At 31.7% G+C, this 16,522-nt stretch overlaps 1 protein-coding gene across 5 annotated transcripts in view; it reads left to right on the top strand.

The window, feature by feature from the left end:
- CADM2 (cell adhesion molecule 2) overlaps positions 1 to 16,242 on the top strand; it is a 1,071,168-nt gene extending 1,054,926 nt beyond the window's left edge. For all 5 annotated transcript variants that reach the window (XM_021071360.1, XM_021071358.1, XM_021071359.1 and 2 more), the window contains 2 exons: positions 7,668 to 7,793; positions 8,589 to 16,242. In XM_021071360.1, the coding sequence (XP_020927019.1) occupies positions 7,668 to 7,793; positions 8,589 to 8,707 (245 nt within the window). In that variant the 3' untranslated portion in view covers positions 8,708 to 16,242. The remainder of the gene's footprint in view (positions 1 to 7,667; positions 7,794 to 8,588) is intronic.

Raw genomic sequence — 16,522 nt, 5'->3', positions numbered from 1 at the left:
CTCCAAAATGAACACAGGACATCAATATAATTGGCTTTATTGTTGAAGTGGCCCATATTATACATTCCAGTATTACACTGGGTTTAAATTATTCTACTCTGTTCTTCACTGTTTAACTCTTGACATTCCATGACTCTGATGGTTGTTATTAGGGAGCTATATTTGGGGACTTTTGCATAAGAGGGCTTCACGTCACTAATTCATCTTTTTTCTATTCATTTCAGTTTTTCCAACTCTTCTATTTTTCAATATTTAAGTCTACTCCTGAATGCTGACATTTAAACAGTTTTGAGATAGTTTTATTAAATTTTAGTTAAAAAATTAGTAAACATTTCTTAACCTCACTAAAAGATGAATTAACATGCTTGTTACAGTGCATATCCTTAAAGAGTTATCATTTTTAAAAATTATAATTGTAAATCCAAAATTGGCTTTGAAAACGTATTTGTTTTAATATGTAAGGATAATAATTTTCTTTTTAAAATGGTCTCAAAACCTAATTTAAAAATATTTACAGAAAATGATTTTCATTTCAATTCTTACCATTTTGTTAAAATGAGAAATCACATATAATAAAAATATTTATTGTAAAATACTTCTAATACTTGAATTAAAATATGCAATATTTATGATTTTCTCTGCTTTGGTCCTAGAAAGTTAGATTTTTTTTCTAGGGTTTTCACTTTTTTTTTTTCTTTTTGGGACTGCACCTACAGCATATGGAAGTTCCCAAGCCAGTGGCTGAATGTGAGCTGCAGCTGTGGCCTACACCACAGCCACAGCAACATCAGATCCAAGCCACGTCTGTCTTTGATGCAGCTTGAAGTAACACAGAGTCTGTAAACCACTGAATGAGGCCAGAGATTGAACCTGCATCCTCAGAGAGACAATGTCAGGTGCTGAGCCACAGTAAGAACACTGAGTTTTCACTTATTTTATGGGAACTAAACATGATAAACTATATACTTGATGGTAGAAATCCTTAACAATGCTTTAAGAACTAGAATTACATAATTTAGTTCTTATTCATATTAAGATTTTTAAATAAAACTATAATGTTATTTTCTACTCTTCTAAATATCAGAAATTACTAATCCCAAATATTATTATTTGATATATTTTTTCCTTTGGAGTCCTTTTTTTTATTTATTTTTTATTTTTTGTCTTTTTTGCTATTTCTTTGGGCTGCTCCCACGGCATATGGAGGTTCCCAGGCTAGGGGTCGAATCAGAGCTGTAGCCACTGGCCTATGCCAGAGCCACAGCAACACGGGATCCAAGCCACGTCTGCAACCTACACCACAGCTCACGGCAACGCCGGATAGTTAACCCACTGAGAAAGGGCAGGGACCGAATCCACAACCTCATGGTTCCTAGTGGGATTCGTTAACCACTGCGCCACGACAGGAACTCCTGGGGTCCTTTATTAAAAGTCCAAGAACCCTAACTGAAAGATGTTAAGCTCAGAAAGTTTTAATTCTACAATATTCTTTGTATTTTATGCATTATCGAGTAGAAAAGTTTCTGTTCTTTTCTGTTGCCAAATATATTGGCATTTACTCACTCGCTGATTAAGAGGCAAACTCCAGCAAGTCATGGGCTAATGCTTGATGATGAATAATGGTCTTTAAAGACACATGGTATATTTATCTAAATGGTAATATAGACTCAGCTGTCTATAAAGAAATGTCAGAAGTCTGTATGTACTTCATCTTTTTATTGCTATGACAGTAGGGGAGGAATGAGAGAAAGGATGTATGAGAGATTCCCACTGGGACATAGTCATTTCAATTATGTATTATCTCTGCATTGTTCAAGTGATACTTAACTGATCCTAATCTCAATCACTTGTTTTAGTTGCTAAGAATAGAAATTGACAGACTTTTAGTTCTGACAGTTATGGGGGAGAAATAAAAAGCATAACCAAAAATGTTAGCTTTAACAAAAACATTTACAAGTAGACATGCAAAGAAGAATTCCCTATAACCATATTATCTCTGAAATCTTAAAAAGCTAGGACTATGTGTTGACTTATTTTGTTGTTGAGATGAAGGCTAAAGGTTGAAACTTTTCCTTTATAGATTATATGCAGAACATTCCTGACTAGGGTCAAATAAACATGAGTTTTATGGATTACTTTCACTGAAAGTCATATGTAATTGAAACCAGTAAAATATATTCAGTAATGAAGATGATACATTTAAATTGATTTAAAACAAATTTAAACAGATCAAATCATGTTTGTACAAATTGTACAAAAAAAAAGGGGTGGCCTACATGTTATCTACGACTCTACTATGAAAGTGAAGATTTTAGGCAAAAGTATATGAAATCAATGAAATCTTTTACCCTAATGATCTATATTCCAAACCTTTCTCCAGTCCATCCACTAAGTACAAATGTCTTATGATTCACATATCAATTACAAAGATAATTTCTGTAGCTTGATTGATTTGCAGCATTGCAACTGAGCAGAAATAAACACCAAGCCTCAGGAAAGAGAATCCATCCATATTCAAAACATCTCAAAATTAAGAATGAAAAGAAGAAAAGAAAATGCAAGGATGTGTAAATAGAATTTAAAAATTCAACTTGAATCCAGTGAAAAATGTTTGTAATAAAGAAGATAAAAAACACATGTTTATAAAGGAAAAACATTTTCCAGATACTTAAATGGAAATATTATACTAAAATGAAGACAATATTATAAAACTTTCTTTTTTTTTTTTTTTTTTTTTTTGGTCTTTTTGTCTTTTCTAGGGCCTCTCCTGTGGCATATGGAGGTTCCCAGGCTAGAGGTCTAATCAGAGCTGTAGCCGCTGGTCTACACCAGAGCCACATCAATGCTGGGTCCTAGCCGCATCTGCAACCTACACCACAGCTCACAGCATGCCAGATCCTTAACCCACTGAGCAAGGCCAGGGATCGAAGACACAACCTCATGGTTCCTAGTCAGATTCGTTAACCACTGAGCCACAGTGGGAACTCCAAAACTTTCATTTTTTTATTGTCAATCATATAAAACTATTTAAAATACCTACTAAGTAAGCATAGAGTGGGGTTAAATAGAGTTTAGTTAAACCAAAATAACAATCAATAACAAAATCCTTTAGGAAGAAATAAGGAAAATCAATGATAGAAAATCAAATCATCTAAACAGATGATAAACTTGGGAAATATTACTCAAACAAAATGTAAATTAGTAAAATGATTCTAATAATGGGAAAGAGGGAATAACATATATCAACATAAAATATGGAATTTCTAAAAATGCATAATTGGATCTTCTAAGAAAGAAAATAGAAGAACAATTATTAATCAAAAGTAGAGTAGATAAAATGAACACAGAAAAGACAGTAGAGTAGAAAAAAGAATTTATAAGCCAAGAAACATGAACTTAATTTGATTTTAATAAAAAAGTAGGTTTGCAAGTGAAACAAAATTGTGACTAAAGACAAAACACAAAATATATTCAGCTAAAATATCAAAATATAATTGAAGAAAAAAAAGAATTCCGATAGCCATCATGCAGAAAAAAGCATGTCATTTTTAAAAATGAATTATTTAAGATTTATGTGGCAGGACAGGAGGCAGAACAACCTGAATGATTTCAAATTTATTTGGTATGAAAAAGGGGCAAAACAAATTGTTATGACACTGACAAATCATTTTGCATTATTATTAATTCAAAAAGATTCTTTAGCCAGTTGAATGTTTATTCACAACCAAATAATACTTAATATATTCAAGATTCAAGGATGTTGTTATTATGAAATTTTTTTAAACAAGATGTGTGCTTCATATCATCAAGGGAGGAATAATTTTACTATCTAATTTTAGATATATAGAAATTAAAGGTAACTCTAGATATTGAGATGAGTAGAGACCAAACAGTGTCAAAAATAGGACTGTGGCTAGTCCGTTTAAATTTTTGATGCATTCCTGCAATCATCAGAATTAGGATGAAACTGTCATTGTTCACAAAGCACTAATTAGTGCAGGAGGGAAAATATGCAATATTAGTATCAATAATAGAAAAAACCTTAAGAAAACAATTGAAACACTAAAATGGTAGGAAAATTAAGAATCTTTGATTGTCAGGAAATGAAAACTATATCTTGACATACTAGCTATAATGCTCCAGAAAATAGAGTATAAAAATGGATGGAAAAAGTAAAAAAATAAAAGGCTAAAAGTTTAATTAAAAACGTAATAACATTTAAAACATTTTAAAATATTGAAATGTTTCAATATATTAAGTATTAAAATATTATTAAAAATAGGAAATAACATTAATGAAAATGTGCAGGTTCTGAATCAGCAAACTATACAATTTTAGAAGACACTAAAGATTTAAATAATTGAAGAATCATACTATATTCCTGGAAAATTCACAATATAAAGGAAATCTATCTACAAATCAGTACAATTCCAATAGACAATTTGTTGTATTTTTGTTTCTTGCAAAAATATTCTGAACCAGATTTAAGACTTCACCTCCAAGGCATTAAAATGGTCTTTAAAATTACAGTACTAGTGTAGAGTCACATATATAGAATCCATCCTTCATATGGAATAGACTGGAATATGTAGAAACACATAAAATAGACATTTAGTTTATGGTAAGTGACAAAATTATTGATGAAAGAAATAATATGGGGGACAACTGTCTGTAACAGAAGAATTAAAGTCATATTTTATGCTTTAGCTTTAAATCATAGACCAAAATACATTTTAGATGGACTGAAATAAAATAATGAAAGTATTAGATGACAGCAGCAATCTGTGCTTATCATGGCCAAAGCATTTCAAATCATGATCCACAAGTCAGACAGCATAACACAAAACTTTGATAGATTTGATTACAGAAAATTGTAAGACTTATCTATGGCTGAGGAGACCAGAAATGAAGAATAAATAAAAAGAAATTGCTAAAATAATCCATCTTTTTTATGGAGAGAGCTGTTAAAACAGAAAATTTGAATTGCAAACATGGTCTAACTACATAAATTAATTAATATAGGAATTAATATTCAGACATATTTATGTTAACTTATAATTTAATAATACACAATATTTAACACTTTTTAATGTTAGATTGATACATTTTCTTTTAACTATAGTGTCTGCAGTTAGTACTATCTAGGAACTCAGGTGGAGTTGGTGGAGGATGACTGTATAATCTTTCTGCAATATAATTTGGCTATATTTATCAAAAATCTTTTTTAAATGTTTACATTCTCTGATCTAGCAAACCACTTCTCAGAATTTATCTTCAGGATATAAGACAGATGTATGAACAAGAGTGATTTCTCAGCTCCCAAAAAGAGTACTCAATTCTGAGAGAGATTCAGTGAGTAAAATGGATATAATTTATGACTGTGTATATTTGGGAACTTGAGCAAGAGGAGGAGTTTGAAACTGGCTCTAAGAATAGGAGTAGGTCATTCAGATGCACGGAGAATTTAGTTTTTGCTCCTTTTTTTGTATATGTGTGATTTATGGTCAGTGCCAGAATTTAAGGGAAATACTTTAAATATATAATGAAAAGCAAAATTAACAATAGCTGCTGTAACAAATTAATTTTTTTTAAATGCTCAGGGTTTAGGGAAAAAAAAAAGCGTTTTTATTTTATTTTATTTTTTTATTCAAGCAGTTGGACAGTGCATGTCTTCTTAGTTGGATAGTAATTTCCTTCCAGGTGGAAGTTCAGTGACCCATGGCTTGACTTACTCTTTGAGCTCTCTTACTTTCAACTTGTATCTCCTGAGATCATTGTGGAAGGTTACATGTGGGAGGGTTTTATTGGCTAGGCCTTCTTTCATTTGTCTAGAATACAAATCACATGGTTAATCTTCAGCTACAAATGGCGCTGGTAAATGTTTAGCTCTGTGCACTGAGAGAAGGGGAAACAAGTTTTGCATCAACCAAAAATCTCTGCACCAATATAACCTTCTGTTCACCAAGTATTTTTTCAATTATTTTTCTCACATAAACCATTGCCAAACTCTGTCTGAAGAGACAACCTAAAGTCCCATCAAGCCAGTGTGTCCAGCTCAAAGTCCAAGATCCTCACATATGCACAAGCCTTTTCATCATTTAGTCCAGAAACAGATGAACCAAAAGACAACTTTCAGTGCTCCTCTCCATCCCATACACAAAACATGATAGAACAGAGTCCGGAAAAGCGCTCCTTAATATAAAAGCTCTCTTTTGGAAATAGAGGAATATGGGAAACACTGAATAGTACTGGCCTATAATTATGAAAAAAATGCCAGACTGGCTTGAAAATTTCCCTCTGCCTTGGCAATAGTTACAGTTCCTTGAAGAAACTGTATTTTTTTTTCTGTTCATTCTTTTTTTGTTCCTCCATTTCTACCTTATGGGAAGTTCAACCTTGTCAGTTACACTCCGTGGCTGTGTCAAGAGTGGGTGTTTGAGAATACACCCTCCATGGGCACAGTTTTATAGTCCATTTCTTGCCTTCACCAAATTTGGGAGTCCAGAGGTTTGTCTGGTATTACAAATAGTCAGATATTTTTTCCTTTCTTTCTCTTTCTTTCTTTCTTTTTCTTTCTTTCTTTCTTTCTTTCTTTCTTTCTTTCTTTCTTTCTCTCTCTCTCTCTCTCTTTCTTTCCTTCCTTCCTTCCTTCCTTCTTTCTTTCTTTTTCTTTCTTTCCTCCTTTCTTCCTTCCTTCCTTCCTTTCTTCCTTTCTTTCCTTTCTTTCTAAACTTGGTATGCACTCCTTTGGCACAATAGTTTCATTACAAGCACAGGAGATTTCTGATCTATTTGTCAGAGTCATGTGCCTATAACCATATTTCAAGATTTTTTGAAAGCATAATTACCAGGCCTAATTTATTTCTTTACTTTCTCCTTCTAAATCCTTACTAAAGGCAGAGCTTACAAGTATATAATTAATCTTTCCAACCACTTCCTTTAAAGCTACAAGTGTAGTGGGCACTTAATCCTCAATGTTGAGTATACATCTTCCACCTTCTATCAATAATACTACACAGTTTGTAACACTCCGTCTCCTTGAAGTATGATCTTTCCTTTGATCAAATACCATGTACTCTGCAGGATCTCTTCCTATCCCACTGTTCTCTCCTTCTCAATCTATTCTGCTGGAAGCACTTCTTCCAGACTTTAATTATGGGATCTTTTTGGGTCCCATAATTAGACATCCTCTCCTCTCTATCTAGACTCTCTCTCGGGGAGTTCATCAGTTTCCACAGCATTAAATAATATTTATATTATGATAAATCCTAAATTATAATTTCTAACCACAGCCTGTCCTATGACATAACTGTATTTTTAAAATGGTATAGTTGTGTTTGTTACATTAAAAAAATACGCATATTTTCAGGTGGAGAAGAGCAGGAAGAAAAGGCATGTAACTATTCAAAACCATAAATGTGTGTTTATCCTGTTTCTCCCTGAACATATAAACTCAATACTTTGAGAGTAATTTATGTCAAATATTATATTCCCAGGTATTGTATAGGCACCCAATAAATATTTGTTGACTGGATGATTGGTATAATACGCATTAATAAAAATTTACCTTAATGTGCTAATTTTCAAAATAACTCATTCTAATGCAGATATGAACCCTATATTTAAACAAAACACTAACTTGAACAATATTTTTTCCTCTTTTCTAGATCCCAATGCTCTGGCTGGCCAGGCTGGCCCTGATCATGCTCTTATAGGAGGAATAGTGGCTGTAGTTGTTTTTGTCACGCTGTGTTCTATATTTTTGCTGGGACGATATCTGGCGAGACATAAAGGTACATTATATTTAATAAAGAATTCTTAATTTTGGAAAAAAATTATAAAGACGAACTTCATTGTGAAACATTATGTGAGTGTGTGTGTGTGTGTGTGTGTGTGTGTGATGGGGTGGGAAAGAGAGATCTAAATACTGATTATTTTATTCAATGTTCAAGTTGAATTGGCTTAGCAAAGTAATGTTTAGCCAATAGCTAAAATTCACTTAGTGAATCAAATCATTGGCTCAGCCAAAAAAATAAAATAAAATAAAGAGGAAGCAAATTTGTAATCTATCTCTAGGACTGAAATTCAACTCCAACATTAATCATTTGATCAGTGTTTTTGCTCGTAAGTTTATGGACACTTATGTGGCCATATTAGGAAAATATGTGATTTTTCACAATGGGCTAGGTAGCAAACTATTGATAAAATCTACTTTTAAATGGAGTTACCAAAATGAATAGTGACACATTTGATGTGATCATTATCAACATCTTAACAAAGGGCCCTGATTGCTACAGCTGCACGGATCACATGGTCTGCAGCCATCATTAATGAAATCAAAGTACTCATTATCCATTCCAGTTTGGCTGTTGCCTTTAGTTAATCTGGCCACAGCTTCATCTACAACATACACCTGAAAACTGAAGGAAAGTGTGCAACTTTAGGAGAGTGAATTGTGTGGTTTCTTACGCCTCACAGTATGTTCCAACATATACGAAATCTGGCATAGTTTTCTTCCTAAATGAATGTAGCTTTAATACTGGCTATTTTACCAGACAGAACTGATATTTTTCTTCCAATACCCACAGGAACATACTTAACAAATGAAGCTAAAGGAGCTGAAGATGCACCAGATGCTGACACAGCCATTATCAATGCTGAGGGCAGCCAAGTCAATGCTGAAGAGAAAAAGGAATATTTCATTTAAAGTACAGGCCAAGATTCTGAATTTTACTTACCAGGCTGGCTGCTGGAGAAAACTGGCTATCATCTTTCCGAATTCATTTCTGCCATCTTCTGCTACCTTTATTAACTTCCATCCTGTACTGCTATCAGTAGCCAGTGTATACCAACAATCAGCTGTCGAAAGCATCATTCTTTAATTACTGTACCATCCATAATGCAGGACATTTCTCACTGCCTAAATTCCACATCATTGCTCTTTTAACATACAGTGCTTGAATATACAGCCTTAACAATGTTAATCATCTCCTTGAATCATGATATTGAATTGTTTTTATACATTGAAAAAATGTTCAGTTTTTTTTCCCCCTCATTTTTTGTTCTCCCTTTAAATCGAAGACCTTGTCTTTGGATAGCTTTCACAAGGATCAGGATTAGGTAAAGGCCTAATGTGCTGAAGTTTAATCAGATTTAGAGGTTTACAATGCTTCCTACGTGTCTATCTTTGAAGACATGTTTTGGAAGCATATGCCCTAGAAAATACAAACTGGAAAAAAAAAAAAAAAACCTACTGTAGTATAGATTCTGGAATGTTTGAGCTTATACTGGTAAAGCTGTATCAATTTGCTATTTAAAACTATAGTATTTGATACAGGAACCATGTGTATGGATTGCAATCATGACATGGTATCTTATATAATTATGTAAATCCTACCATTAGATTATTTTAGCTTCATATACCAATAAATTGTTGCAAACATTTTACTGCTTTGTGAATCACAAAGATTTCATTCATTTCTTTAATTTGATTCTGTAATTTATTTGCTCCACAAAGACTCACCTGCCTAAACAAAATTGAAATATCCATAGGGCACAATTTTGAGACATTTTAGTATCTGTATATAGTGCATATAATAAATCCAATTAAACATTATTTGATACATATTTAACTTTTTTGGCTGTAGGTAATCCAGTCATGAGTAAGCATTTTCTAATGTCCATTATATCCCTTTAGATATTACTTAAACCAATATTATAAGTAGATAACCTGTATTAGTATTTTTGTCTGTATGTCCTAGCACTGTTCAACAGCAAATTTTTCTAGTTCTTGTTGATTTTTATTTGTTATACAATGGAAGCACAATGTTATAAGGAAAGGTAATTTTAAGCTAACAACCAGTGCACAGCCTCAGGTTTTAAATTACAACCACAGTTGAATAATAACCTAAAAATAAACTCTTAGTTTGCTAAAAATTTACAAATTTTAATTTGGCAGTTCCAGAGCTGCTTACCTATGTTGGTTTGCCAAAAAGAAGTGTTTAAGATATGTTTTCTGTATAAAATAACTAATTCTTTATATTAAATTCCTGTCTATGCATTTTGTGAGGTACAAACTTATGAAACAGTGAGTGATAGAGAATTTCTGCCATGCTTTTAACTCCAAGGTGAAAGTCTCTTTCTCTGGATTATTTCTGAAATTTTGGTGTATTTAACCATTAAGAAATGCTGTATTCTTAAATATGACACCGAGTCAATCTAAAGTCATATTATTCCTCCTAGTTAAATACAATATTACTAGATTAGTTCTCATTAGATTTATTATATGCTAAAGATTAAAAATCCAGTTAGATAAAAATTATTTTCCCATCCACAATCATTGCACCTTTAAGAAGAAAACAAATATGACAATATGGTATCTATACTTGTGATGTCTGAAAGCATGATGGCTTATGGTTTTAACAATAATATCTTGGAATTTATTTGGGGGAAGAAAGAATGGTTGAGTATGACATCATGTGTTAATATCAAATGAAAGACAAGGGTGCTGTATCTTATTTATCAGAAAAGTATAAATCTTTTAAGGACATTAGAATTTTTAATTGTTTGATTATTGAAGCATTTATCTTGATTTCTTACAAAAGAAAAAGGACGATGTCAGTCAAGCAGCACTTTTTCAGATTATACAGAACATAAATAATATGATGTGGTTGAGTGTTAACATAATAAATCATATACAGTATGACATTTTAAGGAAATAAGTCTGCATTGATGTGATTGCATGCTTGTTTTTACAGTTCACTCCATACCATCTGTGGAAAAATGCAATAATATGTTAATATAGTATGGTAGTTTGAGAGAATCAGGTAGGTGCTACTAGACACATTGAAACTAGAATAGGTTTATAAACTGTTCATATCTTTCAATGCATAATCTTTAGAAAGACTCCACAAAGCAAAATTCATCCTATGAGTACAAAATGGAAAGGTTATTATTACAGAAGTAAGTTGTATAAACTGCATCATCAATTGCTATTTAAAGCCTAATTTCAGGATGCATTTACAAAATTGCTACTCTTCATCGATGCCGTATTTACATCCCTTTTCATTTCATCTGTATTCTACTTGGCTCCAACTGCTAAATTGTTGCCTAAATAACTCAATCATTATTTATAGCACTGTACAATTAGAAGAAATCCAAAATTGGTTGCATTTCAAGACTTTTGACTCTTTTAACCCTTTACAGTAATATTAAAAACTCATTAGAACTCTGTAAAAGACACTAATTGGTACAGTATGATTTGTGAGATCTAATCAAATATTTTGCCAGTGAAAATAGATTTGAATTGAGTATTATTTTCAGTTATTGAAAGAAAATGACAATGGAGTTAGATTTTCTTATCTTAAAAATGATTTGATTTCTACCAAACAAGGAGATAAAGTGTGAAAATTCTGCTCATTTCTCTAAAAATCATAAAATAGGAAATGACATTTCTAAGTGGACCATGTCAATTGCAATGCCTGAAATGTTTGAACTTCTCTGCCCAGAGAGCCATATTCTGTCTTTGCTTAGTGAGCACCGTAGCCACAGAACTCAATGAAAGGAGTGCATACACACACACACACACCCCTAGTAGAATATGGAACATTATTCTTTACCAAAAGTAGATGTTCTCTGCCAGTGTATGTTTACAGTGTAATTTGATTGTCCTCCATCAAAAAAGTGTGAACAGCATTCTTTTTTCTTTTTCTTGTTTCCATTTTTTGAGTGTCCTAGGTAGAACAATTATCAAAATTAGGAAGAAAAAGGAATGTTTATGAGTGTAAGAGCAAAGAGAGAAAGCATGAGCAAAGTATTGGTGTGTGTGCGTGTGTGTGTGCGTATGTGTGTGTGCGTTAGGGAGAAAGAGAAAGAGAGAGAGAGAGATTTCAACTCGTTTTCTTTTACCAGAGAATACAAGAAGCAGTTTAAGGAATCTGATATTGGAGTTTAATCTAGAAACTAGATGATCTCACATTGATTCAAGATGCTTAATCTTGCATTGAAACCCCTCAATTAAAATAACAAATAGAGAAAGAAAACTAACTTTCCTAAATATGGCAAAGACACTAATGCCTCATTTATTTTTATTTCTTTGTAAAAATATAAATATCTCAATTAAAAGGACAGGCTCACTTGTAATTATGTACTCATGATTGTAACAGCATTGAGATTCCATATAGGCACATGTACAGCAGCTGTTTGACGGTGATGGTTCTTCCATGTAACATAGCAGTTATCGTGTAATTTAGTGCCACTTACTGCAAAGTGTTACCAAGGGGAACATTAAAATACTTTTTCTTTTTTCTTTGGCTATAAGGATAATTCAATGAATGATAAATGTGGAATTTCATATTATGTTTTTTAATTTGGAAAAAATTCCAAAACTCATCTCTAACTGCAAATTCCCCATCACATAGTTAATTACTTAGAGCCCTCTAAAAATGCCCACTTCAATTCCCCCTTTGCAAATAGTAATCTGTGATAAATATACAATACAAAACAAAACAAAAAAACAACTGGAAACCACAGTGGAAATAGATGAAAACACCTAATGAGAATTACTGAGTAATGCTTTTTATTAAGTGGCACAAAGTACACACTAAAAACTATGCAAAATATAGGTAACTACAGTGTATGTACATGTAAGTATCTTGTACTTGCTGTGTATGGATGTTGGAAACCCATGTAATTATAATATGCATTTTGAATATTGGGAAAGAGGAAATCTTAGTGTAGATAATAGAATTTGTTTTGAAATATACACTGGCAATATTGAAATATACTCAGTGCAATATCTGCAATTCTATTGCTGGATACTTAATGCAAAGGGATTTTAAAGAATTCTTCAACAAGATCTAAAAGATTGCTAATCTTCACATCCCACATATTAAAGCATTAATTAAAAATACAACTGCCATAACAACACTTTAAATTTTTCACGTTAATCATTAATGTGACACAAAATTATCTGGCCTAGTTTTTAGCATTACTGGAGAGAAAGAAATAACCTAAGTTTTAAAATTTTGATCCATATCTAATTGAATTTGGAATTCTTAAACTTTCTTTGAAAGTTTGTATATTTTAATGGATTATGGTACTTTTATTATAAGTACAAATTTATTCAATCAAAGAACATAGGTTAACTTTAATAGAGTCACTATATCTTAATGGGAATTTCTAATATATTTTCTTTTTCCATTCATTCTTCCCTTTTTCTCTCTGTTTCACCCCAAAACATGCCCTTTGCACTTATACCCTTCCAAAGGCAATGGATTGAAAGTAGCAAGATTATAAAGAGCGATAAAGGGAACAGCATGTAAAAAATGGGTTCTAAATTCATCAGCATTTTTATGTATTGAGATTATTAATATCGAATGCAATAGTTATTGGAGATAGCTGGTAAATTCTCTGCCATGCATACTTACAATAATCCTTCTACCTCTCACTTTTAACATGGGCTATGATACTTCAATATAAATAGAAGAAATAATTATGTACAAGATATCCCAGGAAGCACTCTTTTGGGACCATATTAACGGTCCACTCCCCACTCCCTGGGAAATCTCAAAAGCCAACTTTACTTTCAGTGTATACAGAGGTGTATGGATATGCATTTGTTTTTCCTTTTCTATCATTAACTTTTCCTATAAGCAAAATACAATAACTTTATAAGGATAGTTCTTCTCATGCCTACTTCCTATTTCAATGTGATATAATTGTGTTGATTTAAAAAAATTTAAATGGCAACACTTTGCAATCCAATATCTGTTTCATTTAATATTTAAAATACACAATTTCTTATAAATTCTGTCTTTTAAGCAAAAATTATACATATGATTTATTTTCCCAAGAAGTGTTATCTGTGTAAGAAAAATATTTAAAGTATTTAATAATGCCATATTAACAAATAAACCCTGAATAATAACAATGCAAAGTATTGCCACAAATACCCACTTTATTTTGTCTGCATAGACATAATACCAATTCTTCAAATGATGTAATTTAATTATTCTAAAAGGAAAATGACATTTTGAAAGCAGATTTTTCCTTTAGAAAAAAAAAGATAAAAAATTATCTCCAATTATGATGCTGAATCTATAAAATATGCTTAAAGTAAGACATTTCTGTTATGTGGTTATGTTACAAGTAATATTTGGTGTGATCTTTACCATCTTTCTCATATATGTTATAAAAAATGTATGGTTATTTTGGAGAGAATGGGCCCAAATGTGAAAAGGATGTAAAGAAAAAAACCACTATTTTCCCCTATGAAATATATTGTATATTTCAAAAGAAGAAACTTAAAAGATTTTTGAAGATTGCAGGGGCAAAGGAAAACCTACCAGGGCTCAGCACTTAAGCACTTTTCCCACATCCAGGGTCAGAACAGCAGTAATTCCTACATGGACTTTTAAGTGCGGTATGAAATGCCACATTACACTTCTCTTACACACAGTACTGTCAAACCTCAAAAGTTTTCTTTCTTCAGATGCTTTTCCTTGTACATGATACTAGTAGACACTTTTCTCTTTATATTTGCTGATAGTGAAAGTTATATGCAATAAAATATTTGATGGTTGAAAGCAGTGGTCACCAGTTGGTTAAAAAAAAAAAACTATGAAATGTAAACTGAATTGTTCTCTTTTTTGCTTTTCTCTGTGTTTCTAATGTATTGACTGAGTCTCATAAATAGAAAGAAAATAACTTAGAAAAATTTCAAATCTAGTACTCTTTTTCCTTATAAATGTATAAAATTAATCTCTTTACAAATTTATTTAACTGTACCTGCTGTACTTATTGTAGATTCAATGATGCAGTTAAGTAGTAACCCAAGGATTTATGAGTTTGGGATTACTGACCTATTTTTTTTTTTCATATTCAGTTCACATCAATATTTGCGAATTGGTTGTTTAGCTTTTCAGTCAACCAAGAAATATTCCCTCGTGAAAGCTCCATTTTTATCATAAATATTTCAACATAACAAACATCAGAACAAGTCTGCCATGTTAAAAAGAATTTAAAGACTTATCTCTGAAAATGGTACCCAGAAATGCAGGTTTCCCAGTGATGTAGCTTCAAAAATAAAATGTTCTATTTATATGACATGAAATTCATAACTTTTGGAAGGGTATATTTATGACAGCATAAAAATAAATTCTGTGCTATAAAGAAGATGCAATGAAATCAAGCATATTGCACAGAAGGTAGAGAAACACAATTATTGAATCTACTATTATCATTAACATTTTCAAGAACCAAAATGCATATTGTAATATTAGGTACATGACACTTGCATGTTGATATGCCTATATACTTACAAAGTATTCAATGTGTACTTAGTGGCGCTTAAACTATGTCATGTACAACTCTTATAAACATTCTTACAGGGTTCCCATTTGCACTTCATCTTTTGGTAAAGTTTTGTCAGAAAAGAATTGTCTGATATATATGGAAAAATAAAATTTGAATTTTAGTTACCCGTTGGACATTACTGAATGGTCTATTCATTTAGTTCATTTTCTTAGGCTTGTTAAAAGACACTGAAAGGTGGAATTTTTTTCTCCCACTGACAGATTATAAAAGATGTTATAAAATATATTCCTTTATGCCTTTACTTTGCATATCTTTTTTCAACTGCATATATTATCCATTCATTTTAGGTTTCTTCAGTGATGCCCATTTTCTTTGTAAATTTCTAAATGGAAGTTTTAAAAATTAAGCAGTGGTAAAACAAATGTTATCTTATTTGTACATTTAATCGTTACTCCTTGGAATATATGAACCTTGTAATATGCTGACTAAGGGTTAAGAAAATGTTGCTGACTTAGGAAATTTGCTTGAGATTGCCAAAATTCCAAAACTCTGTAAAAGTAATTTTACAATCACTTTTGTGTGTTTACTAATGTTGACTAGGAACAAAGCAAAAACACTTAAACATTTTTTTTTTAATTTTCACATTCTAACCAGTATTATATATTTCAACTACCTAAGATAATGCAATTAGTATTATATCCATCCTAAGCTTATGCCAATAAGAATTTGAGATAAGCTTTTAAATTTATGGAGGATTTTCTTTGTGTCTTTGGAAGTTCACTTACCATAAGGTATTTTATAGTCTACTTTAAATAACAGATTTTGTTATACAGGGTAAGCCAAAGGCTGTACAAGAATTAGTGTCATTGGGTCTGATATTTGTGTTAGACCATGAAATATTCCATTAAAATTTATCTGTAAATACAAGGCAAGATTTTGTATCTGGTTTATTTTATGAAATAACATTCATTTATCTTAATTTTTCCTAGCGAAAGAAGCCCTGTGATACATGTTAGCAAATTTGATTGTGTGGAAGAGCCAATTCAACACAGAAAGAAAATGACATTCAAAGTAACACATTTATAAACACAATTCTTTATTTATTTTGAAGTTACCCAAAATGCCCACTCTCATTCAGTTCTCCCACTATATACATATATGATGCCTGTGTTTCCCAGCTAAATCAATTCCATGTTTTCATAACAGT

The sequence above is a fragment of the Sus scrofa genome, chromosome 13, assembly GCF_000003025.6.
Source record: "Sus scrofa isolate TJ Tabasco breed Duroc chromosome 13, Sscrofa11.1, whole genome shotgun sequence".
Classification (NCBI taxonomy): Eukaryota; Metazoa; Chordata; class Mammalia; order Artiodactyla; family Suidae; genus Sus; species Sus scrofa.
This window is presented reverse-complemented; position numbering and strand designations above follow the sequence as displayed.